Source organism: Archocentrus centrarchus, chromosome 19 (assembly GCF_007364275.1).
Source record: "Archocentrus centrarchus isolate MPI-CPG fArcCen1 chromosome 19, fArcCen1, whole genome shotgun sequence".
Classification (NCBI taxonomy): domain Eukaryota; kingdom Metazoa; phylum Chordata; class Actinopteri; order Cichliformes; family Cichlidae; genus Archocentrus; species Archocentrus centrarchus.
The window spans coordinates 27,158,742-27,183,745 of NC_044364.1; the positions used below are offsets into that span (position 1 = coordinate 27,158,742).

Consider the following 25,004-nt stretch of genomic DNA (forward strand, 5'->3'; position numbering starts at 1 on the left):
TTTCTGCACACGCTGACAAAATTAGTAGCGAATTGATTAGCCAGTTAGCAAGGCCCGATAACGAGTACTAAGAGGCATCTCATATTACTGTGAAATTTATCGTCTTAATACTGACAGTTACCCTAAATTACGCCTTACACGAGGAGTAAGAAGAGCTGTCTGGTTCACTTTAAACAGCAAATGCTGCTGCTAGCGAACGTCAGTTAGCCTATCCGCGGCTAAGTCAATTTATAATAATATAATCAGCCCGATGAGCCAAGAATGCTTTATTCTTAAAATGTGTCTGTAAAGACTCAAACTCCGGGCTGTGGATTGTGAAACGAAGTAATAATCAGCAGCCAGGAGTGTAAAATCTCCTCCTGTCGGGATGTTTGATGGCCGATAGCGGTGGCTGAATCGCATCAAAAGAAAGACGTAATGTTAGCATCGAGGCTAGCCAGCGTTAGTCAATCCAGCTGTTAGCAACAAGCAAGAATCTCAAAATTTATTTAAAGAGGAAGCAGGAAGAATACGGAAGCTCTTTTTTATTCTACGAGTCATCCACGAAATAACATCTCCTTCCTTCACATAAAACTCTTGAGTCGTTCCACCTCCATCATAAAGGAAAAAAACCGAGGCCCAAGCATCAAAGCCTCGGGGTCGATTTCCATAAACGAGGGTGTCGGCCGAGCCCCCGTTGGGCTGGGCAGCGCCTTCATGCAGCCTCTGTAATCCAACGTTCAGGAGAAGCTGGTCGTTTCCGGTCAACGATTTCTTTGTTTCTTCGCTAAATCCAGTGCGTAGGTTATGAAAAGAGAAACAGGTCGGCTTCCCTGCTGCCTCTTCGAGAGTTTCTACGGAATTGGAGGTTTATCGTGAAAACCAGGGAGACACAACCCTTGTCAGCCGTACAGTGCATTGTGTGCGCCGCTCTTCTTCCTCAGTCATCAGGCTGGCCGATTGGTACCTGCGCTGGTACTGCTGCTCTGGTACTGCCACCGTGTGGACACCGACACGTCCTGTCAGGGTTTTACTTTCATAAACATTTCTTTAAATGTCTGCAGCTGAGAAATTTTGTGAAAGCACAACATGATCTACTTCTTCTTTAGGGGTCGCAGATTTTTTTTTTTTTTTTTTACACCAGACACCCTCCCTGACGCAACCCCGAAGGGATTTGTGCCACCTCCAGGAATCAAACTGGGAATCTTGTAAGGTGAATGAGTACAATTTTACTGTTTTAAACTTTTTCATCTGCCCCTGACAAATGCCACTCATTACGTTATAAAGAATCTAAAACTAACACCGAAATCAATAAAAACTCAACTAAAAGTATACTACTAAAAATAAACAGAAATGAGCAAACCCACGTTGGAGACTAACATTAAATTGAACTGAAGGTGATAAAGTTTAACCTCCTGAGTGCGTCACAGAAGTTTGTAACTGATATGAAAGCCCTTAAGAATAAGAAGGATAAGAATACAAATACTTTATTTATTTAAAAAATCTAAGAAATTATTGTGTTACAGCAACCAAAATATGTAAAATCACACTAAAGGTAACTTAAGTTAACTTTCCTTCATTTATTCTTATGATTCTTGTTATCACAAGTATAGGAACTGGTTGTTTTTTTGTTTTTTCTTCTGGTATTTAGGAAAAAAAAACAAACAAACCTGATACAAGGAATGAGCAAAACTATCAACTTTCAATATGAAAACAAAACAAAACTGTGTTTGGCCCGGGACTCAGTAAATGGTTCTATAGTTTGGTGTGGAAGAACTTGATTAGTTTGCATGGAGTCCTGACGTCACCCCCGTTCACACCTCTGAGGTAAACTGAAACTGCAGATGTAATCAACACCATATCAGCCAGTATCAGTGCTGCACGTCACTGATGGTCTTGTGACAGTTAAATTCCCCGCTGCTGTGATCATGTGTCTGCAAACCTTTGTACCCACAGTCTTCTTTCCTCAGTGGACAGGTCAACATGTCTTAGCAGGAAAAGCACAGGCTTATTAATCAGGCTGCATTCCACTGAGGGAAGGCCCTCCTGCTGTGCATGCCTGTTCATTGTCATAGCATACCAGGGCCGTGAAAGTACCTGAGTCATTGTAGGTGTCATTTATTCCACGGGTGTTTTCTTCTTCGGTCACAGGTCAAAATGTGCTCTGTAAATAATGCATACAGAGAATAAACAAACCAGATAAACAGAAGTTTAAAATCAAGGTGTGACATTAATGGCTTTAAATCTGCTGAAATGTATTTATATTATGAGGCATAAAGTCATGAAGGCAATATTTGGTAGAGTAAAAATTGGCTTTAAATGTGAGCAATATACTGAGACTTTTATATACACATTTTTTGGAGGGAATTGCTCAGGTCATGAGTCCCAGTTTTTCACTTGAACATCCATCCATCCATCTTAAGGTGCCGGGTAGGGGTTGGAGGCTATGTCAGCTGTCATAGGGTGAGAGGCAGGATACAGCCTGGACAGGGCTTTGCTGCAGGTCATGAACCAAGAAATTTGTGACTGGCAGTGGATACTGATGAAGACAATGCATCTCCATGTACCAGCAACAGACAGTGGCTGACAGGAGAGCCCACCTGTGGTTAAAAAAGGCTGAAGGAACACAGCAGATGCTCTGATCATGGCAGCACAAGCAGTGGACGCAGGAGTCTACCACAGCTGACAGGACCTAAGCTGCAGGCTGTGCAAAGGTACACTGGAGATCCAGCACATGGGAGCAGGGTGCAAGATGCACACTGGGAAAACGTACACCGAAAGGCACAACCACATAGCTGGGATAGTGTATGGGAACATCTGTGCTGCACATGGATTAGGAGTCTCCAAGTCCTGATTGGAGACACCTCTGAGGTGGATGAGAATCCTGTGGGATAGACGAACAGCTGCTGGCCAGCCAACAGCAGTTGGCATAGATGTGGATATCCCACTCACAGTTACATCAGAAAGGAGCACAAAAAAAATCAAGAAGTAGCAGTGGCTGAAGGAACAGCTGGTAAAATCCAGTGTAGACCCAGTGGTAATAGGAGCATTACGAGCCCGAAACTGGAAAAGTGGCTCCCACACTCTCTGTTCAGAAGACTGCAGCCAAACCATTAAACCCTCAAACATCCAGGCCTCTGGTAGAGGTCCAGAGCTTAAAAAAAGGAAACACTGGTACCAAATGTTATTATTGCAACTGCAGATTAAAATTATTAATTAAATTTACTGTATCAGCACACATCAAAGGGTCTGCGAGGAGGCTAGCATTTGTGAGGGGCGTAAAAGAAACCTTGTGTGGAGCAAAGCACAGATCATTAAAACTGTAGCTGTCACACTCGGTCCACATGCTGCAATAAAAGAAGCAGCGACATTATTTCAAATGATGTGGATGATATTTTCCACTCTGAAATTTTGGCTTACCCTTTGGTGTTCCTTGGGCCCAAAATGTTTGAAAATTCCTGCCTGTTTTGCCTCTGCAAACCTTAAACCTTAAAATGTGAGCAAGAGATAACTAATGGAGACTGCACAGCCCACATGTTGGGCCATTAGGACGTACTCTTGAGAAATGGGTGCTGAATCAAGATACACGTTGGTAAGGACTGAGAATATGGATTTTTACCTTCTATATTAATATTCAGATTTTTTTTATTCTCCCCACACAATTTTCTACTTTTCTATGATGTTTAAAACCCTCCTCATGGTGTGAAGGAGCACCATTTAGTTGGAGAATTAATAAACCCCAGAAATGTCCTGCCTAAAACAGTCAAACCTAACAATCTGGACTCTAAAAGTATCAAACTGTAACAAACTTCTTCTAACTTCAGAGCCAGCATCTGCAAGTCCTCCTTCAGTACATCCATGAATCTCCTCTGTGGTCTTCCTCTTTTCCTCCTGCCTGCCAGCTCCATCTTCAGCTTCCTTTGTCCGGTACATTCACTCTCCCTCTACTGCACATGTCCAAACCATCTCAGCCTGGCCTCTCTAACGTTGAGCTGTCCCTCTGATGGACTCATTTCTAATCTCGTCCATTCTGGTGACTCCCAATGAAGATCCGAGCATCTTCAACTGTGCCTCCAGTTTTTTGTCCATGCTCCCGTCTCCAAACCATCCATCACAGGACGTCTCACTACCATCCTATAAACCTTCCCTTTCACTCTTGCTGCTCTCCTTCTGTCACAGATCACCCTGACACTTGTCTCCACCCTGCCTGCACCCTCTGCTTCTGTGTGCTGTCCGTTACTTAGACAGTTGTCCCCAGGTATTCAAACCCATCCTCATTCTTCTCCTTCCGGCGTCATAATTTAAAAATACAAATTCCCATAAACATTAATAAAGAGCATGAGAGCCTCACTAATAGCAATGGACATCATGTGTGGTAACAAACACCAGCAAGGTCATCAAATCATATACATTTACTTTTCTTTTTTATTTTACATCAAATATTGTCAACAAATCCCAGAAAAATAACACATGCAGAGCAGCCTCAGCACAAAGTCTGCTGATTCCCACTGACATCCAAAATCTTTGAAAATAAGTCATACATTAAAAAAAAAAAAAAAAAAGGCTATTTATTTATTTTAAAGGCTAAGTAACTTCCTGAAACAAGTGGGTGGTGTTTTTAGAAAATGTTCCTCATTCAGGAGGAAAAAGAAAATGGGGAGTATTTAGCTGAGGAACTGTGGTTTTTAGACACCACAGCACAGAGGAGTAAGACACACAAAGCTCTGAATGGAGCAACTTGTTGGTCTTATTACGAATTTGTTTTTTTAAAACCACTTCTCAAGATTACATTGAAATATTCATTTCTGTAGTTGGTTATGTTGATCGGAAACAGCTGAGCCTCAGTCTCCTTGTGATATTTGGGCACGTATTTCTGGTGGGGGTCATGTGGTCGACCTCCTGGATATCAGCACAGAGTGCAGCAGAATGCCTGTAGCTACAGAAACGTTGAGAGACTCGATCCCAGGCACCAGCTCCCTGCCTGCTGGGATGGTGAGAAGTGTTCGGCACATGGAGAGGAGCTCCTTGGAGAGCCCTTCTCCCTCACCTCCCATCAGCAGCAACGTGGGTTTGGTCATTTTAAAGTCTGAACACTCTGTGATGGAGATCTGGGACCCTTTTGCTTCCTGTCCCACTGTACCAACCACCTGCCAGCCCTGCGCCACCTTCCGCTTCAACATTTCTTCAAGGTTTTCATATCCATACACTCCCATCACCTCCATGACGCCTGAGCTGGCCTTGCTGACCACTGGAGACAGCGGGCAGCTGTAGCGAAGACTGCTGGCGACTCTGTCCACACCAAGGAAATAAGCAGAGCGCAGGATGGCACCGAGGTTCATGGGGTCCTGGATTCTCTCCAGAACGAGCCACAGAGGAGTGTCTTCTCTGCTAGGTGCAGAGTCCTCCGTGAGGTAACTCAGAGGACTGGCTAACAGGCACACTCCCTGATGGACTCCCCCAGAAGACATCTTGTCCAGCTCCTTCCTGCTGACCCGATGGACTCGAACTCCTCGCTGATAAGCCTCCTCGCACACCTTTAACACAGACGCCCTGTGAGAGGCCTCGCCATCTTTTACAAAGAGCTTACGGAGCCTCCTCCTGCCCTGAGTGAGAGCCAAGAAGCAGGGAGCGATGCCAAAAACAACCTCGCAGTCCTCTGCTTTGACCTGGGGTGCAGGTTTCTGCTTCATGTGCCTCTCTCTCTCTGCAGGGAAATCTTCCAGGCACAGTTTCCTGAGTTCAGGTGACACTCTGCAGTCATCTCCCCTCCTTTGCTTCTGCAGCAGTGGGATCTCATCACTTTTAAACACTCTTCTCTGAGCTGAGCCCCCATGGTCCTGCCCTCCTGCAGGCTTGTGTTGGACACTGGAGGTATTTAAGCTTCTGAGGCGTCTCCTCACTGCAGGGTTGAGGTTGCTATCCTTTGGGCTCTGATGTGCAGCTGTCACGTGGTAAAAAGCAGCTTGAGAGGCTGACGAAGGTCCCTGAAATCTTCTGTTCAAAACGAGCAGCAACTTGTGCTGATGTGCAATGAATCCACACATATTTATACACGCAGCAATAATAAACAAGCAGAATCTGCACTGGAGAAACTCGCCTCAGCTGCCTCAGAAGTTCATCAATCCACAGACGTGTCCAAAGCCTTTACTGATAATCTGTTAAAACATCAACTTCCCTTCTTAGCAGACATGTTTGTAGCCTTTACGCACATGTTCAATCATCATCAGCGGATATTCTGACCAGATGGTGTCATTTCCCCTACAAAACAAAAGCCTCACACTGGCCATAAATGACAGACATCATCCAAAGCAATTTTTTAACTTTCCAACTTTGACAAATATATCTATCTATCTTAAGATCTATATTTATCCCAACAGTTTGGATCCTTTGTTACAGCAGTTAAGAATTACGCTAAGCATAAAAAAAACAACAAAAATCTTAATAAGCAGAGCATGATGTGGCTCAATAATGTTTAATATTTTCATTATTCAACATAAAATGCTTTTGAGCAGAAAATTCCTTTAAATAAAAAAAGATTTGAGCATTTTTGGTACAAAAACGTCCAAAAACAACCGATTCCTACGATCATTGATCCAAAACGTCAGCGAAGGAGGCTTTTATTTTGAAATTTCTCGCCGTCTTTCCCCATTGCTTGTTGGCACGTGACACATGTGACGCCATGGTAAATCTGACGTTTGTCTGGGCGTGCGAGATGGCGTAATTTCCGGGAAGTAAAATTCTGGCAACACGGAAGCGTAGCAAAGAAAACAAATAATCGTTTAAATTGATATCGAGCAGAAGTCGGAGAAGACGCCCCTACGCGCCGTATTCACCGTCTGGACCACCGACTCCGCGGCACACGGTGAGATTGAACTGCCGGGCTCGCGCTGCGGTGGGGTTACCTGTTCGTTTCAGCCGTCCTGGCAGGGCTGGAGGTCTGAGATGAGGACAGACGAGCTGAGCACGGCCCGAGTCAGACTTCAGGCCTTCGGTCACATAACTAACTGCTGGGTAACAGTCCGGGAAACGAGCTCACCGGCGGCCTGAGACGGCTATAAAAACGCGCTTATATGCTGAAAAATGTCGCTGTTCGTGGGTTTCATTTCTGTGGAGGGCAGAGAAGTTCAAATGGAAACCCCCTCCTCATATTCTCACATCCACCTAAGTGTCAGCAGGTTATTTATTAATTTATTGACAGAATAATGATGAAAAACGATGATAATGTTCAATAATGTGTTTGTAAGCAGATGAAGTGAGCGCAGGCTCAGGACTGAGTCAGGATTTAATGCCTGTCTGGGCTCAAAATAACCATTACTGTCCGCTGTCAGTGTAAGTGTTTTTTTTATTCTTTATAGCCTGGAGGGTCCCGGTCAGGGCCGAAATTTAGGAGAATCAGAATAGAGATCGCAATATAAACACAGCAGTTTATGAAAGCAGCTGATTCATAGTCATGTGCTAAATGTGTTCCAAAGCCTCATCAGGCTGACAAAGACAAAACACAGTTCCTCCATATTTTTATTTTATTTAAGTTCAGTTTTAAAACAGCTAAATTGCTAGTTTATTTTTTCAAACGTCTATATTTAGTAATTTTAGTTTCACTTTTTAAAGCCTTATTTTGGGGCAAAGTCAGCAAACTTTTTAAGCTTTTTTTCTTTTAATCAGGTTGACTGATTGTTTTATTTCCCAGTGAGCGTTAAAATTAAAATAGCTTTAAATTTTAAGTGCCTCCGAAGAAGCCTGCTTCTAGAAGGATTTTGCTCATATCAACTATCAGCAATCATCCATCCATCAGTTTTATTTATTTATTTATTTATTTTCTTTCCATTTATCCAATTCGGGGTCATGATCAGGCTGGAGCCTATCCCAGCTCTTACAGGGCGAGAGGCGGGGTACACGCTGGACAGTTCACTAATCTGTGGCAGGGTTAACACAGAGACAGGCAACCATTCACACCTATGGCCAATTTAGAGTCACCGGTTAATTTAACGTGTATGTCTTTGGACTGTTGGAGGATGCTGGAGTACCCGGCGAGAACTCACCACAATCAAAAAGAACCATAATTGACATTTGCAGTAAAAATGTTGCTGTCAAAATTTAGAGTAAAGCACACATTTTAAAAATGGTTGAAATGCCCTTTTTAATTATAACTCTTTTCTGTCTTTTCTCTTTTCTGTCATGGTTGACTGTATATCACTATGATGGAGATTACCTGGTCATTTTGTGTGTAACATGCAAACTGGACATGCTTGCTATTTGATCATAAGTTTGAGGTGTTGATTTCCAAGCTCTGCTCACTCAGAAACTGCTCCACTCTGCAAATGGATAAGGTTAAAAAAAACTTAACGATAATCAGAAAACTCTGGGTTTGATAAGGCAGGTAATAATTTGATCTCTTATCATTTTTTTTTTTTTTCCTGCATCCAGATGGATTTCTTGTTTGGAAGGAGGAAGACTCCGGAGGAGATGCTGAGGCAGAATCAGAGGGCGCTCAACCGAGCCATGCGAGAACTGGACCGAGAGCGAATGAAGCTGGAGCAGCAGGAGAAGAAGATCATCGCTGACATTAAAAAAATGGCCAAACAGGGACAAATGGTGAGGCAAAGGGCGTGGTGCTCGTGAGGAGAGATTCGTTTGCTACGGAAGACTGTTCGAAATAATCATTTCGATCTTTGCAGGATGCCGTCAAGATAATGGCCAAAGATTTAGTGCGCACAAGGCGCTACGTCAAGAAGTTCATCATGATGAAAGCCAACATTCAGGCCGTCAGCCTAAAGATACAGACACTCAAATCCAACAACAGCATGGCGCAGGCGATGAAAGGCGTCACCAAGGCCATGGCCACCATGAACAGACAGGTCTGTCTTATACTATGATGCAGATTAAAAAAAACATAGACCCCCCCCCCCACCCCCGACAGATGCTCACAGACTCTCATTTATCCCATCCCCACAGCTGAAGCTACCTCAGATTCAAAAGATCATGATGGAGTTTGAGCGACAGAGTGAGATCATGGACATGAAGGAGGAGATGATGAACGATGCCATCGATGACGCCATGGGAGACGAGGATGACGAGGAGGAGAGGTAAGGGACTCCTAAAGTAACAGAAGATGATGCTTAAAAGTTCAGGTGTTTTCAGTCCCATTGTTGCAGGTGTGTAAAGTCAAGCACCTGGCCATGCAGTCGTTCTAAATAGCTCACTGAATTTGAGCGTGGTGCTGCAATAAGACCCCCCCCCCCCCCCCCCCCCCCCCCCCCCCCCAGCAACAAATCAGTTTGTTAAATTTCTTCTCTCCTAGAAATTCCAGCATCAGCTGTAAGTGGTGTTATTGCAAAGTGGAAGCATTTAGAAACCGCAGCAACTCAGCCATGAAGTGTCAGACTGTAAAGTTACAGAGTGGGGCAGCCGAGTGCTGAGGCGTACAAAAATCTGCTCCTGGCACTAACATTAGTACGAAAACTGAGCACTGGGAGTTTCACACCACGGTCAAGAGGCTCCTGTAGCCTGTGTAGGTGGCCTGGTACTTTTATCCATACTGTGAATCTTTGTTGAATCATTAAAAACAAAACTGATTTAAAATGTATAAAACATGAGAAATCTAAAATATCAGACAGTTATCTTTTTGAAAGGACGGTTAATGAGGGTGCGAGTGCAGCAGCACAGTAAAGTTGAACCTTCACATCTTGTAACTTCATCATATTTTCCTCCACTTTTAAACATGGAGCTACAACCAGTGTCCAGTTAGCTTTTTTTATTTAATAGGGATCGTGCATGTTAGAAATATTCAATAATATACCAAAAATATACAGACACATAACAAAACACACATGGAAACACAAATAAGAGTTAAAAGTGACCACAGATCTGGTTTGTTTGAGATGTGTTATGAAAGTAGGATATCTAGAGCGCACTCTTATTATAATTCATAAACTGTTCCAGTATTTATTTTTCCCCCTTTGCTGACACCAGACTCAGCTCACATACACACACACACACACGTGTGTGTGTGTGAGAGAACCCCCACCCCGTGCTGTCAGTCCTTTGTTTAATAAAGTCATTTAAAGAAGTGGGGCCAGTTTATTCGTCTAAGTACTTTGTAAGATGCCTCCTGAGTAGCATGACCTGCATTTTTGATTTCCTGACTTCCTGATTCACCCTCCACTGTGTCACATGACTGTGTGTGTGCTCCCCATGCAGCGACGCCATCGTGTCCCAAGTGCTGGACGAGCTGGGTCTGAACCTGTCTGATGAGCTGTCGAGTAAGGAAAATAAATCCTTCGCGTCTCTCCTCTGTCTCCTGTTTCCTGCCTCTCTGGATATTTTCTGATAACGCTGCATGCCCACCCCATGTTCATTTCAGACTTGCCGAGCACCGGAGGAAGCCTGTCGGTGGCGGGAGGGAAGAAGGCAGAGCCCCAGGCTGCCCTAGCCGATGCAGACGCAGACCTGGAGGAGCGTCTGAATAACCTTCGGAGAGACTGAATGCTGCGGCGAGGCCACTAATACGAAACATCCTCAGATCTCTGTGTCTCGATTCTTCTGAGAGTAAAGCGGTGGTGTGCTGGGATGTGTGATAAAGGTGTATGGCTTTCTGTTTGAGGTGTTTTCTCATTCTATGTAATATGTATTTTATCCCAAAAAAAGGGTCATTATCCTTCATAAGTTTGGCAAATTCTTGCCTCATTTAAGACTTTGCCAAATGACACGAGCTGACTGAGAGCCGATATTTATGCGACGGTATGTAAATACTAACTCCTGAGGCATGATGTTTTCACAAATTAACACTAATTACAAAATATTTCAAGAAATCCAAACAAAAGCTGGTAATATTACAGAAAATGACATTTTATATGGGTGATGTGAAGGGTTTTTTTTTTTTTTGCAGGCTGGTTTGGTGTTCTTTGTATTATCATAATCATAATCATAATAATACACTTGTAGCCTTTTGTAGATTATTTGTAGATCATTTGATGGAATTGGCAGTTTATCTGGGTTTCCCCGTGCAAAGCGTTCATAATGCTGGCATCTTTTCCAGCTAAATTCACGGATTATTTCACAGATTATATTTGAAAAGAAAGGTGTGATCAGCTGACTTCAGCCCTCTGAGATCTCTTTCACCAATATGTTAAGAGTCAGCAGTGTTTATTTTTGACAAAATGTTATATTGTTTTTTTCTTTACTCAATAAACATTTTTTCCAGATTTAAATAACTGGTTGTGTGATCAGAGTATTCTTTATTTATTTTTACCAGATTTCCTTCAAATAACATTTCAGGGAAGAGAAACTTCTTAATTCCAGGTCTGTTATTACCATTATCTGAAAAGCTACATGACGGGGCTTCAGTATTTGGTTCTAAGGCTCTATGAACATGGACTCAGGAGTGTAGCTGAAGTTTGTATATAGACCTGTGCAAAAGTCTTGAGCTACCTCTCATTTCTTTGTACACTGCTCAAAAAATAAAGGAACACTTTTTAATCAGAGTTTAGCATCAAGTCAGTGAAACTTCTGGGATATTGATGTGGTCAAGTAAGTAGCAGAGGGGGTTGTTGATCAGTTTCAGCTGCTTTGGCATTAATTAAATTAATGACAGGTGCACTAGTTTTGCATTTGGCTAGGGTCAGTGTCCCTACTGGTAGCATGAGGTCATACCTGGACCCTACAGAGGTTGCACAGGTAGTCCAACTTCTCCAGGATGGCACATCAATACGTGCCATTGCCAGAAGGTTTGTTGTGTCTCCCAGCACAACCTGAACATGAACATGGAGGATTCCAGGAGACAGGCGGGAACTGTAGGAGAGCTGGACAGGGCCCACGCTCACCTGACCTAAATCCAGCAGAACACCTCTGGGACATTATGTTCACGCAGATCCCCCAGGACACCATCCATCATCAAATCAGGAGCCACACAAACTATCGAGTACCATTTTGAGCTGCTGCAGTGAAATTTGGGCAAAAATGCCTGCTGCATCATTTTTTTCACTTTGATATTCAGAGTGTCTTTGAATTCAGCCTCTGTAGGTTGATCATTTTCATTTCCATCAAATGACGTGGTTTCCTTTCATTCCTAACACATTACCCAGCCCGTATAAGTGTAGATATGCACCAGGACCCCCCCCCCCCCCACTGAGACCTGATGTGCATTTCAAAGTGTTCTTTGAATTTTTTTGACCTATGTATGTTTCTTCCAAGAAGCCAACACTGTAATTCTTTTTAAAGTGGTCTTGACCAACAGTTCTCCAGCTTTCTGAAGGTCTTTCAAAGTGTTTCTTTGGACATTGGCTGCTTTTTCATTCACTGTCAGTCCAGTCTTTGTACCTGACAGTTTTCTTTTACTTATTAAGCAACTTAACACTGACCTATGAATCATCCAAGCATAATAAAGTAACCAAACTCAAGAGATGAACCAGGGTTTACCTATAACAAACAACAAAGAACCGGTTTTAAAATGCATCTTTAGATACTTTTTTTTTACCAGCAGCCTGTCAGAAAACACAGCATTTGTTCCCATTTCTTCAGAAAAACTGCCAAAGATGACAGTTTGAGAGGCATAGAATAGTATTTTTGCACCAACAAGGTCATTTGGGGGTGGCTGTAGCTCAGTAGGTAGAGCAGGTCACCTACTGATCAGAAGGTCAGTGGTTCGATTCCTGGCTACTCCAGGCTACATGCCAATGTATCCTTGGGCAAGATACTTAACCCCAAGTTGCTCTCCGACCGTCCCGTCGGAGTATGAATGTGTGTGAATGATAGTTAACTAAAAAGCACTTAGCTTAGCAAACATGGAAGTGCTTGTATGAATGGGAGTGCATGGGTGAATGTAAACAAGTTGTAATAGCGCTTTGAGTGCTCATACTGAGTAGAAAAGCGCTATATAAGAGCTAGTCCATTTACCATTTCCAAATATTTCAGCTATTTCAAAGATCCATATAGGTAAAACGAGAAAGAACACCACGACCACAAATTTTGGACTGTAACAGAAAAATGTTCTAAAAATATTAATTTGGATTTGGTAGATGGTGTCAAACCTGGACAATATCACACTGAAATTGGATAAAAATGTTTCTGCTTATTTTCCCTCCACATCCAAGCTTTAATAAAATATTCATGTGATTTGGACTGTTTTAAATATGCCTTATATGTGAGAAGCTATAAATAAAATATCAGTCCACTGTTCAGGCCTCCAAGTCTGAACTCAGAGATCAGATATCCAAATATTTTAGGGACTTCAAGCACCCATCACTCCATGTTAACTGGAGCTTCATATTGAGAGTACTGACATTTACCTTGAACATTTAGCTCTACGTAGACTTTTTTCTGATAAAAGGGACCTGAAACCTTGCATAATTCCAGTTAAGAAATTAAAATTTCTTAACATAGAATAAGTCTCACAATTACAATGGCTTGTCTATTCCAGTTGTGTGCCATACCACTTTTATTCTCAAGATATGACCACTTATGTCTCCTGTATCATCCTCTCTCCTCCAGGTCACAAGCAGGGGGATGAAGACGAGGAAGCTGTGCCTAGTTCATCCAATATAGAATGGAAAGTAAGCAGAGCCCTGTGAACGCATTTCTCCATAAGGTCCCTACAGTTTTTCTAATGACCTCAGATTGTAATTTATAGGGTACTTATAAACTGTAGTGTAACTATGCTCAACATTATCCCTCTCAAATAAAGCTTTGTTAATAAATACCCACATCCACATGAGATAGACATATTCGTTTTATTCCAAAAAAATGTTTTACTTTCAAAACTGTCAATTTGTCAACTTACAATCATAGAACAATATTGAATGTACTCAACACTTCCAACATTAAATAATAAAAAAATAACAGCCATGTTTTATGTACATTTGTTTCTGAAAGCTATGTACAGAAAAACAAACAAACAAAAAAAAGACTATTTCCAGAATGAGCCGCCTGTGCACGCGCACACTGGGCGGCTCAAAGCGTTGAAGCTGCTGCATCAAATGTAGAAGAGGTCGAGCGAACGCAACGAGGAGGAAAAAACATCTGCAGAAACCCAACAGTGCAACTGACTGAAATGAACTCGCACAGGGAGCGATAAACTGGCAGCGTGTTAAAGAGCGCACACTAACTACAGCTAGAAAGCTTTATTCTCTAAAGCGCCCCCTGCCAACTTTGGGAGCCTGATGTGTACACGTAACTTGTTTATACTGGATATAAGCGCAGTTTTGACTGGAAGCAAGAAACAAAGATCAAATCTGCACTTTGTTATTCTCCGATCGGCCGAACCAAGCAGTCACAGGTCATGCTTTCAACAACAGTATTTTTGCAGCCCAATGAGCAGAAATTCTTCTCCATTTTGGGGCAAAGCCATGCTAATACTTTTTATTTTTTTTTTTTTACTATTTGGCAACAGCTAAATAGAGTCCATGCAACTCACATAAAGAGAGGAACTAACAGAAACAAAAAAAAGGGAACAGATTACGGGATTCAACGCCAAGTTTACCACCCGACTCATTTCCTGTGGCTTTGTTTTCAAACCCCACAACCATCCAATTGCTTACATTTTTTTCCTTACATTGGATTGGCTCGATTCTTTTGTGTGTGTGTGTGTGTGTGTATATGGGTGTGTGTGTGTGTGTGTGTGTGTATGTGTGTGTATCTATATATGAAGTCATGCTGTCCAAAACTCCCAATAATCACACCTAACATCGATTAAAATCTTAATGAAGTTGTGTGCGAATGATATAGGCAATACACAGCACGATACAGTCGGATTGCCCCCACTGAAGCAGGGAGAGCAGGCGTGGAAAGGATGCAGTTGTATTGTTCGCAAAGGTCTGTTAGTTCCCTCTACATGTATGGACCAAAGATTAGAGCCCTCAGTTTGTAACAGCACCCATCTATAAAACATGACAGAAACACACGTTTGATCAAATGTTTTTTTCCTGTGGTGCACATCCACCAAAAAGCATCAGGACATGCATTAACTCCTGGTGAATGTGTAATTATGAGCAGCTGCTAAGTTGGGGGCTGTAATCTTTTGGCATGAAGGGCTCAGCCTCCCTTTCAGAGACTGAAAACATCAAGGACACTGCTGCAGCGATCAACCATCCCTTTCCAAAACTCTGGAGAGCAAAAGCAACAGCAGTTGCATAGCGACAAGTGATGCGTGCCCCTCCCCACCAGATGAGGCAAATATTTTTTTGTTGTCTTTTCTCCTTTATCTGGGTATGGAGCAGCATCTCTGTCTCCCACAGTTGCTGCTTTTTAAGGGCTTCACTTCCGACAGGTCCGGTGAGGAGTGTGTTTCTTGGGCACCTCGATGCGGCACCGGCTGCGGTCGTCCAGCCAAGGCAGCTCAAAGTTTCTGGATGAAAAACGATAATCAGTCAACGCGCCGTCAGTTCAATAAAGACGAGTGAAAATAAATAGAACTCTCCTGCCACTTTCTCTTATTTTAGATTCCATTTAACTCATTTTATTGTGACTTTAACTGAGTATAGGCAAGCAACAAATTACAGAAAAAAATACAGCTGTGAAAAAGAGGTGAAAATAGCATTCATGTTATTTGGTGTTTTATCTGAAATGAACCTCAGACTACACAAAGATTTCAGTTTTTTAGATTTTTCAGTTAAAGACAAATTTGTGTTACCATGTGAGGCAAACAGGGAGCTTAAACAGCAGGTGAGTGGGACTGCTGTGCTCACACGACTATATTAAGGATATATGGTCCTACTGATGTCAAACAGAGCCAAGAGCAGGAGAAAAAAAAAGTCAGAACCCTGAGCTTCTGCCTCACAGACATCACTTGTATATATGCTGACCTCGTTATTGGAATCTTTGTTCATATTCAATAACAGAATCCACCATAACAACAGTTCATATGTGACAGAAAATGAGCAAAAGCCTGAAGCAAAACACCTCTAACTTACTGTTGTGAGAGTTTGGGCAGCGGCCGACCAAATGCAACCACAGGCAAGAAGGGAGTGATCACTATACTTTCAACTGGAAAATGTAAAAAGGATTCAATTAAAATCTCCTAATTTGATCCATGTTCCTAAATTACACAGCATTGATGACAAATAATGCAGACGTACCATCTTCGGTGTCAGGATAGAAGGACGACAGCTCCGGCTCCGTCTCCTGGATGACCTTCTTCCTGTTCATGCGCTGCTGCAGACGCTGGAACATGCGCTGCTCTCTGATTCGCTGGATATCCCATCTAAAAACACATGGGATTTGTTAACATGATGGGAAGAGTTAAGCAGAGTCCATTACTTTAGTTGATACTTAGATTGCGATTACTGAAACGTGTTCCTCACCAGAAGTGTTTTTTTTTTTTTCCAAAGGGATGAAATGGTTTCACTAATCTTGTTCAATGAATTAAAAAAAAACTCTTCTAGTTATTTTGGCTTGAGGTGAATTAAACCTGCCAGAGCCTGGATTTTAGAGAGCAGCCAAAGCAAACTGCTGTACAGGAAAGACTAAAACAGGAGCCCCACAGACATCAATGGAGCTTATTGACACTCTGGTCTTTAATATTTACACCCAGGGGTTATTTAACACCAAGTTTATGATCACAGTCCTCATCAAAACTGTTTCATAACCAAAATTAAGATAAAATATAATTACTGGCTGTTGCAGTTTACTCCAGCACCTGTACCAAGCAATACTCAAGAACCAGAACCTGTTTATTTGAATCTCAAACCAAATTTAAGCCAGCAATTGGTACCTTTTCCTCCTCTTCTCGTCCAACTCCAGCTTCGAGTGACGTTTCAAAAAAACGCCGTCATCCAGAGGCTTGAGGGAAGCAGAAGTAAATCATGAGTTAAAATGTTTTTGGATCTGATGTGAGATCATTTTAGGTGGTAGAAGTTTCCTTTCAGATGTGTCTCTCACCTCAGGGAGGTTAAAGGAGGAGTCTTCATCCAGAGGATCTATAATATTTTCCCTCCAAGATGGAACTAGGAGGTAAAATGAAACAGGGACAAGAGTTTATTCATAGATAGTGTGTTCAGGACATTTTGAAGGATAAAGTGATTGAAGGTGGGATATAGGTTAGGCTTACAAACAATCAGCATATCATGTACTACATGAGGAGTCCACTCACTGGCCACCTCTTCCTCCTTTTTCGGGGAAGTCTCACGCAGGGGGGACAGAGGAGGTTGGTTCCAGCAACACAGATACATCTCTGTCGTTGACATGAAGGGCAAATCTTCCATCTGACAGCTCAGCTCACCCTCCTCTTTGCATGGAAGCAAAGTGTCCTTTTCTGCCCTGGTGGGAACAGTCTTCTCTGGGGTTTCCTTGCTTCGTAGCTCTCGCTGATTGGGAGAGCCAGGCTCGATTTCGGGCTTCTGCGGGCTCAGCTTGGCACTTTTACCCCGAGATTTTTGCACTTTTGCATCTCCGAAGCAAGATTTTCTGAGTGTGAGAAACAAAAAAAAAAAAAAAAAAAAATGATGTTGGGATAGATAGATGGAGTGTAGGGGTGGTGTGGGTGTCCTGGCTCAAAATTCACCTTTGTAAGCACAATCGGTCCACATACAGTTAAGGCAATGAGTCTGTGGTATCTCACCTGACAGCATCAATGTACTTTCCCATAATTTCTGGACCAAATTAGAGAGAACACTTTTTTCTTTTTATTACAGTGGAAACAGAGCAAATACTTGTGCTGCCTCTGCTGGTGTTTATTTTACCTTTTTTGACCTTTTCCACCCCGACTGAAGGGGAGTGGTGTGGCTGGGTCAGGCTGCGGACTCTCATCAAGCTCCAGATCCCACATGTCCTCTTTATCAGGGGTCCACGGCTCTAAGGGCTGGAAAAGGCGCTTATCACGGGGCGGATCCTTCCTTGTGAGCTGGAGGCGACGCTCCATGCGCTCAATGCGTGCAAGCAGCTGGAAAAGAAGAGGACATGAGTGAGTATAAAAGGCAAACTTTTTGGCATAAAGAAAAACATGATATAAACCACATCAATACTGGCCAATACTTTTACATACCGTCTCCTTGTCTGCTTTGAGCTCATCTATCTCCTTGTCCTTGGACTGCAGCTGTTGTTGCTGTTGTTCAATCAGGTCGAGCTGGAGGAGAAGAATCTGTCGAAGGCAGTTGGCCTGCGTGTGAGGGTTGGAGGGGGTCTTCCTGATGTTCCTCCACTTGCCCTCAGAGGAGAGTTCAATGGATGCAGTGCCAAGCACTCCTGGTACAACCCCCTTTGCACTTTCATCAGCACCGGCATCCTTTGGGTTATTATTCACAGCCATCTGAGGGTTTTCCATATTGTCAACTGAGAGGGGTTTACCTTTCACCGGGGTTCCCTCACCCCCCATTGGTCTGACAGGGGACAATATCCCCACAGATTTAGTGTCTCCTTTAACTACCTCTGCAACAGCGCCAGCGAGGGCAACCTTGCTTGTCATGTAATTCTGGTCTAAGCCCTTTGATTTGCTCGGGATCTCGCCCCCCCGCACGTCTTGAACATCTATAACAAAGTCGCAGGACTCCCTCTTGAGGCTCACGGGACTCACGGTGGCGACCCCGGCGTCAGCGTGCTGCCTGAATCGCGTGTTCGGGTACAGCGTGGACCTCAGAGTCATGGCGAACACAACGACGACTTTTCATCCTGAGACTGAACCAGCAGCAACTTCACATGTGAACTGGAAGCTGCTGTCCTGCAAAACAAAGGACATTAAAGACATCTGTCCGGCTCCTCCTGTGCGTTTATTTCAGAGAGTACACAGTCTTTAAGCATTCAACAACTAGTAACACTTGGACAAATCAAATTTTGGCCATCATTTATCCAAAAAAAAAAAAAAAAAAAAAATGCTCGCCGGCTTTGAAAACTGAAGCTAGGGTATATTAGCACAACAGCGCAAACACAACAAACTCGTCACTTTAGCAGCAATTTGACGCATAAATAACGTGCTTGGGTCGACATTTTAGTGTGCAGGCTTCAAACAAGGACTCGGGAGTGGCTGTGTAGGACGTTGGCAGCAGCCATCTCCTCCATTTTGGTTCTCGCGGAATCACGAAAAACAATAACAGCTAGCTAGGTGGCTAACGCTAGCCGGTTAGTTTATTAGACAAACCGCACGCTTACAGCGAGCCGAATGTAACAGCTGCGTCCTAATACTCACAATCCACACATACCTGCTTTTTACCAACACGGTTTTACGCGCTTTCAGGTTACATCGACTGTTATTTAAGTCCACCTGCAAGTGTCTTCATGTTCCCTCCTCAAGACTTGTTTTAAAGCGCTCACTACTACGCATGCGTAATTTGTTGGCTGGCCATTTCTCGTGTTTTGGAGGGTTCCATCAGAAGTACGCCAGCAGGGGGCGAGAGGGAGCATCGCGACGACGCTTTCCGTGCATTAAACTAATTTTTTTTTTTTTACTTTATTAATAACAATGGGTTGATAGTACAGCAGCGTTAAACTAATGTTATATAATGAAACAACAGCATTTTGACGTCACTGTGAAGCACTTTAAGCAAGTTTTTAATATCTATGAGAAAGTGTTTGGAAGTACGTTTGGTCAAAGGGTAACTATTCCTTTTAGCTCCGTCTCCGTGGCTATTTAAAAATTGCAACAGAGGGACCCAACCGGAAGCAACGACAGAAGGGGCGTGTTCTGCTAGATGTGACGTAGAGGTCAAAGTTAATCGGCGATCCCTATTAATACGTGGGTTTGCAACATCAACGTCAGACATCGCCAAACAGAAGCAGCATTTTTTTTCACTGTTTCGTGCTGCTCGGGGCAAATTTGACCCGTTTTAACAGCATCGGAAATATCCCAAAATTTCACTTTTAGCCTGAGAGTTGATGACTTTTACTGAAGTTGCCCAAAATGCACAAAAATTTAAATATTTTAAATTTCATACTGTTGTGCAGGTGCTGTTCTTGGTCAAATGTGACCCGTATCTGTTGCTACAGCAATGTGGATGAAATCAAGGGAAAAGGTGGCTTTAGGGATTCTTGAAACTGGGAAACTGTGCATGCCATGTTGGATTAATATTTATAATAATAAATGATAGTTATGAGGATTTGTTTATGATACAGAAGCGAGGACAGTGTTTAATGGTTGTAATGGTTATACATGGTTGTGTAACAAATCCATCACGTTCTTGCCGTTTTCACCTTCAATGATTAAATAATTTTGGCTGTTGTGTGTTCATTTTTTTTTAGGTAAAACAGGACATGATGTGTGTTTTCTCCAAAAACGACTCTTTTTTTTTTTTTTTTTAAATCTTAACACACGCTAGCTGCTCTGTGAATCATTAATTAAGGATTAATCATCCATTCATTAAAGTCAGATGGGTTATTTGTACACTTTAATTTGTTGTGGACACTTACAAGCAAATTCGTGGCCTGGGTCAAAACTGAGCCAAACCACACTGTAGGTATATCATTGAACAGCATGTAAGGATTAAAGGATTTATATGAGAATTACCTTTTGTGCAAAACTAAATACATGATTAATATACAAAGGAAAAATATAATAAAATATTTTGAATGTAAAGCAGAAAATTAATGAACTATTGTTCTTTTATCAGGAAATAATAATATCCAGATAGATAGATAGATAAATAGATAGACTGACAGGGACACATTTTATAGTTTGTGAAATGTGTAATTTTTACAAAAACTTTGCTCATTGCATGTGGCATATGTTTGATTCCTTTGTGACGTAATCTTGTATTTTTGATAAAATATTGAAACTTGTATTTATTTATCTTTCTTTTTTGGCTATTGAATAAAAATCTTTTTATTGATAAACACAAATCCTGAGAAATGTTGGATGAATTATGCTGCTAAATCTGAGGATCCAAGACATCCATCCATCCATCCATTCTCTTCCGCTTATCCGGGGCCGGGTCGCGGGGGCAGGAGCCTAAGCAGAGAAGCCCAGGCTCCTGCCCCCGTGATCCGGGGCCGGGTCGCGGGGGCAGGAGCCTAAGCAGAGAAGCCCAGGCTTCCCTCTCCCCAGCCACCTCCTCCAGCTCATCCGGAGGGACCCCAAGGCATTCCCAGGCCAGCCGAGAGATATAATCTCTCCAGCGTGTCCTAGGTCTACCACGGGGCCTCCTCCCGGTGGAATCCGGGAGGATCCAAGACACTAATGTTTAAATAAGGAAATGCCAAGAGGAGAATGACAGCCCTGTCCTGTGTCTGTTCCAAGCTCCAGCCAAGCCCCACAGCATGCAGTGGTACTTGTTCTTTGTTGTGTTACTTTGCTGTTTCAACGAAATATGAAAAGCTCATTTTAAAGTACATTTTAGCCATCCTTAAATCAGGTTATGCTCTTATAAGCACCTTCAGCACAGATTTTTTCCATGTGCTTTTCAGTGTCATATTGCATTTGTCTTATTACTGCTTTAAATTCCAGCCACACCTTGTGTTCAAGGGGGTGGACCTTCCTCCTTCCAGCTTCATGCACCTGGGATGATTACCACACCTGTGAGGAGCTGAGATCAGTGGCTCCCTGTTTAAGCTGGAGGAAGGCACCCATTCAATGCCTGAATGTTGCTTTGATGACAGTTAGTGGAACTGTAGTGTAGTCTTGAAAGGGAAACAAGATGAGAAGAAAGGTGATCACAGGGTACCATTAAACTTATGCATGTTCTACTTGTGTTTTAATTTGGATTTTCTATGCATTTTACCACCCGACTACATTTCAAAAATACGTCAGTTAACTTTTCAGTTAGTCTGTGACTTTATCAGTGAGGAACAAACATTTGCTGCTGAGTTCCAAACAGGAGCACACTTGAAGGACATGTGTGGTGGTTCCATCTTCTGCCAAACTTCTTTTATGTTTTACTTCAATAAGTGATTGATCTGTGAAACCAGGCAGTTATGCAGTTGTTCTAAAATTAACCACATTTTCCTGTTTACACAAAGTTGTTCTGACAGAATTCACTAGACAGCAGGAATGATGGTGTCCTACTACTACTGGGTTTACTAAGCAAAAGGAGGAAGGAACTCATGGTAGCTCTTGCAGTTCAACAACAACAAGACACCTGATTAAGTGATTGAATAAAAATAAGGGCTCCATATTAGCCACAGGCTAATATGGAGCCCCTGTCCCTGGTTAGAATTTTGGATAAAAAGTTATATAAAGTTATAAGTTAGTAAACAAGTTCCAAGAAAACACAAAAACACAAGTAAAACATAAAACCTGACCAATCTATATCCCGCATCCAGATAAGCTGCTCCATGTCCACACTGTTGTTCTTTCAGCCGGTGCTTAAGTTTTGCAGAGAAAAGTCTCATATCTGACACGGACATTAAATCTTGTGGTAAAGTGTTCCATAACTGTGACCTTTGACAATGATGATTGATCCAGAGTGGTTCTGTTCCCACTTATTCCAGCTCTTCTCCACACACTTTCATTATTATGTTTCTGTATTAACTAACAAATAACAGACAATAAGGGGCCAGGCCATTTACACATTTAAACATTGTTTTTACAAGAGTGGTTAAGAAAATTATCAGAAATCAACAAATGGTATTTTGAAGAATTTGGCAGTGATGGGACTTCATTGGTTTCTGATCAAATACTGACATTAAAGGCTTCAGACTGATTTTGAGGCCTGGCTCTAGATGATAGAGCAGTATGACATATGTGATAAAATCATAGCATGCATATACACTGGGCTGCTTGATGGATATACAGGGTCTTATCATCCAAAATTTGTCTTGATATTTTCTTTGTCATCTTTTTCTAATATGTGGATCAAACTTCAGTTTTTGGTCTTCAGTTTCATTTTGATCAACGCGGACATGAAGCTTTTTTAAAGAGAAACACATTGAATCTGTTTTTGTGTCATTTAGAGTTCTGTGACTGCTGTTCGCGGTGCATCGAAGACTCAGTTGTCTTTAATCTTTCTCCCAGTGTTATCACCTCTGCTCTCTTATAAGAGACAAATGCCAAATAACACAGGATGAGAGTGAATCAATTCCAAAACAACAGGAAAACTACTGGTTATTCTGAGGAAATGCAGAACAGGATAAATATATTTACAGCTTTAATGAGGGGAATTCTTTTGTGTGGTTTTGTTGTTCATCTTTCTTCTTCTTCTGACTTGTAAAGACAAAAGGCAGAAAGGGAAGAATCAAAGTTAAAACCTCGAGAGGTTTTCCAATATTATGGGACATTATTTTAGAATCACTATTGCTACTTATCACTTTCATCTTTCTTGTTCATGTGTGAAGTGCAGAAGATGATCAACACTTGAAATGGTCTTTGTGGTTCTTGAGTTCATTTTGTACATTTTATATAATAGACTTCTGTAGTCATATCAGACACACAGGCCAACATGCACCAAATCGCTGACCTGTGTATCTCCCTAATCATAAACTATATACATAATGTACAGTAGTAACCCCTCAGACTAGCTGTGTCACATCCATGTTTCGCGGGTCTCAGTGAAAGATGGAGGATGGAGTAAACAGTGGAGGTGACTCTGGTGACAGTGAGGCTATCATAACCAGGATGTGGAAACAGTTCCTCCAGTACCCTTCAACACACAAAGATCCACCTTCTCAGAAAAAACTGAGTCAGGATTTGAGGAGGAAAGCTGGCGCAGCACCATCACACCAGCTGTAAGCAGAGGTGGAAATGGCATTCTCTCTCCGCTTTTGCATACCCACTGCAAATTCTAATATAAAGGTATATCTGTTCATTACAGGGTGTACCCTGCCTCTCGCCCTGTGACAGCTGGGATAGGCTCCAGCCCTCCTGTGACCCTGAAAAGGATAAGCAGAAGAGAACGGATGGATGGATTTTTATTAGTGCAACAATACAGTGTTTCAATAGATAGGAAAGAGTTATGTGATACCAAGATTTACAGAATTTTTCAACACCGGGGTGTGTTTTAATACTTCCAATTATATTAAAATACCATTAAATGTCATGAAAAAAGATCAACATTTTCTTTGTACAAATTTTGGGGAGGGGGGGGGGTCTGAAAAAGAGTACACTCTGCTGTGGAAAATGTATGATAATTGTGAATGACCCCTTAGTTTCTCATAAATACATGAGATTGGTTAGCAAACATCCTCTATGTCAACCTGATCAAAATGTCAATCACACCATGTCATATTTTGCACGCTGTTGCCATGGCAACGACAAAAATGTCAGATTTTATTCCTATTGGTTAGCCAATACATCCATTGCCGTATTTCACATGTGGCAGCTATTTACAGAATAAAACTCAAACGTTGGCAAAGATGGCTTAAAACCGGCACCAGCGCTTGGGCGGGGGAGGTGAGGGCCTATTATTGCTGCTTGCGGCTATATTTATTAGTAGTAGCAGACAAATATTTTCTCTTATTTGTTGTTTTATAGTGAGCAACAATACAGACCATCAATGTGAAAGGAAAATTTACACAATATTAGAATTAAATTCACAAGTAACTGATACGATGAACAAAACAACAAAACACTCATAAAAAAAAGATAATATTACAATAATATTATGTATACATTAGATATTATATATAACAATATATTAGTAGGAGCAGTTGTAATAATATGCACATAATTCACATGAATTAGATAAACAGTAATAAACATAAACAATGAATTATAAATATCATGACACCTATAGATACATAAGAATGAAGAATGAGGACACTTTTGCAGCTAAAAAGTAGTTTCATTACATCAAATTCAACCAAAGGATTATACAATAATTTGGGTTTTAGATTACGTTAGGATTATTATTTTTGCTACTGTGTTAACAGCAGAAAAACACACATTTAATCTCAACTGAAACAAACACAGGAGAAACAATAATCTAAGAGACTTTATTACTACACAACCTTCTCCTTTGTTTTGTTTTATATGAAAATATACATTTGAAATAAGTGGCAACAATAAATGCTCTAAGGAAATACACTTCAGCATTTCCAGCTCCATGTATTAGTTTTTGGCCTCTAGAGTTGCTTTGTGTGATTATCAGTTTGCAGTAGATGGTGGCGTGTTGGTAGAGTGGTAGCACAGGTCCTGGGTTTGAATCAGCGGCTGCTGGGGCCTTTCTGTGTGGAGTTTG

At 41.9% G+C, this 25,004-nt stretch overlaps 3 protein-coding genes across 5 annotated transcripts; 1 reads left to right on the plus strand and 2 right to left on the minus strand.

Annotated features, from left to right (window-relative positions):
• Window positions 1-4,547: 4,547 nt before the first annotated feature.
• On the minus strand, window positions 4,548-6,189 carry mrm1 (mitochondrial rRNA methyltransferase 1 homolog (S. cerevisiae)). Its single transcript, XM_030755512.1, has one exon. It carries the CDS (start codon window positions 6,021-6,023, stop codon window positions 4,863-4,865), a length of 1,161 nt encoding a protein of 386 aa, XP_030611372.1. The 5' UTR covers window positions 6,024-6,189; the 3' UTR covers window positions 4,548-4,862.
• Window positions 6,190-6,662: 473 nt separating this feature from the next.
• On the plus strand, window positions 6,663-11,189 carry chmp2a (charged multivesicular body protein 2A). Its single transcript, XM_030754792.1, has 6 exons — window positions 6,663-6,841; window positions 8,404-8,571; window positions 8,655-8,834; window positions 8,932-9,062; window positions 10,177-10,238; window positions 10,340-11,189. Exons 2-6 carry the CDS (start codon window positions 8,404-8,406, stop codon window positions 10,459-10,461), a joined length of 663 nt encoding a protein of 220 aa, XP_030610652.1. The 5' UTR covers window positions 6,663-6,841; the 3' UTR covers window positions 10,462-11,189.
• Window positions 11,190-13,725: 2,536 nt separating this feature from the next.
• On the minus strand, window positions 13,726-19,254 carry msl1b (MSL complex subunit 1b). 3 transcript variants are annotated; one of them, XM_030755815.1, is made up of 9 exons: window positions 19,101-19,254; window positions 17,951-18,622; window positions 17,649-17,848; window positions 17,060-17,373; window positions 16,849-16,913; window positions 16,682-16,749; window positions 16,047-16,171; window positions 15,882-15,954; window positions 13,726-15,316 (listed from the first exon to the last, which is right to left on the minus strand). In XM_030755815.1, exons 2-9 carry the CDS (start codon window positions 18,545-18,547, stop codon window positions 15,226-15,228), a joined length of 1,533 nt encoding a protein of 510 aa, XP_030611675.1. In that variant the 5' UTR covers window positions 18,548-18,622; window positions 19,101-19,254; the 3' UTR covers window positions 13,726-15,225. The 3 variants fall into 3 exon arrangements, with proteins under 3 accessions (XP_030611675.1, XP_030611674.1, XP_030611673.1); XM_030755814.1 differs by having other exon boundaries at window positions 17,018-17,373; window positions 17,951-18,617; window positions 19,101-19,222; XM_030755813.1 differs by having other exon boundaries at window positions 13,727-15,316; window positions 17,018-17,373.
• Window positions 19,255-25,004: the final 5,750 nt, after the last annotated feature.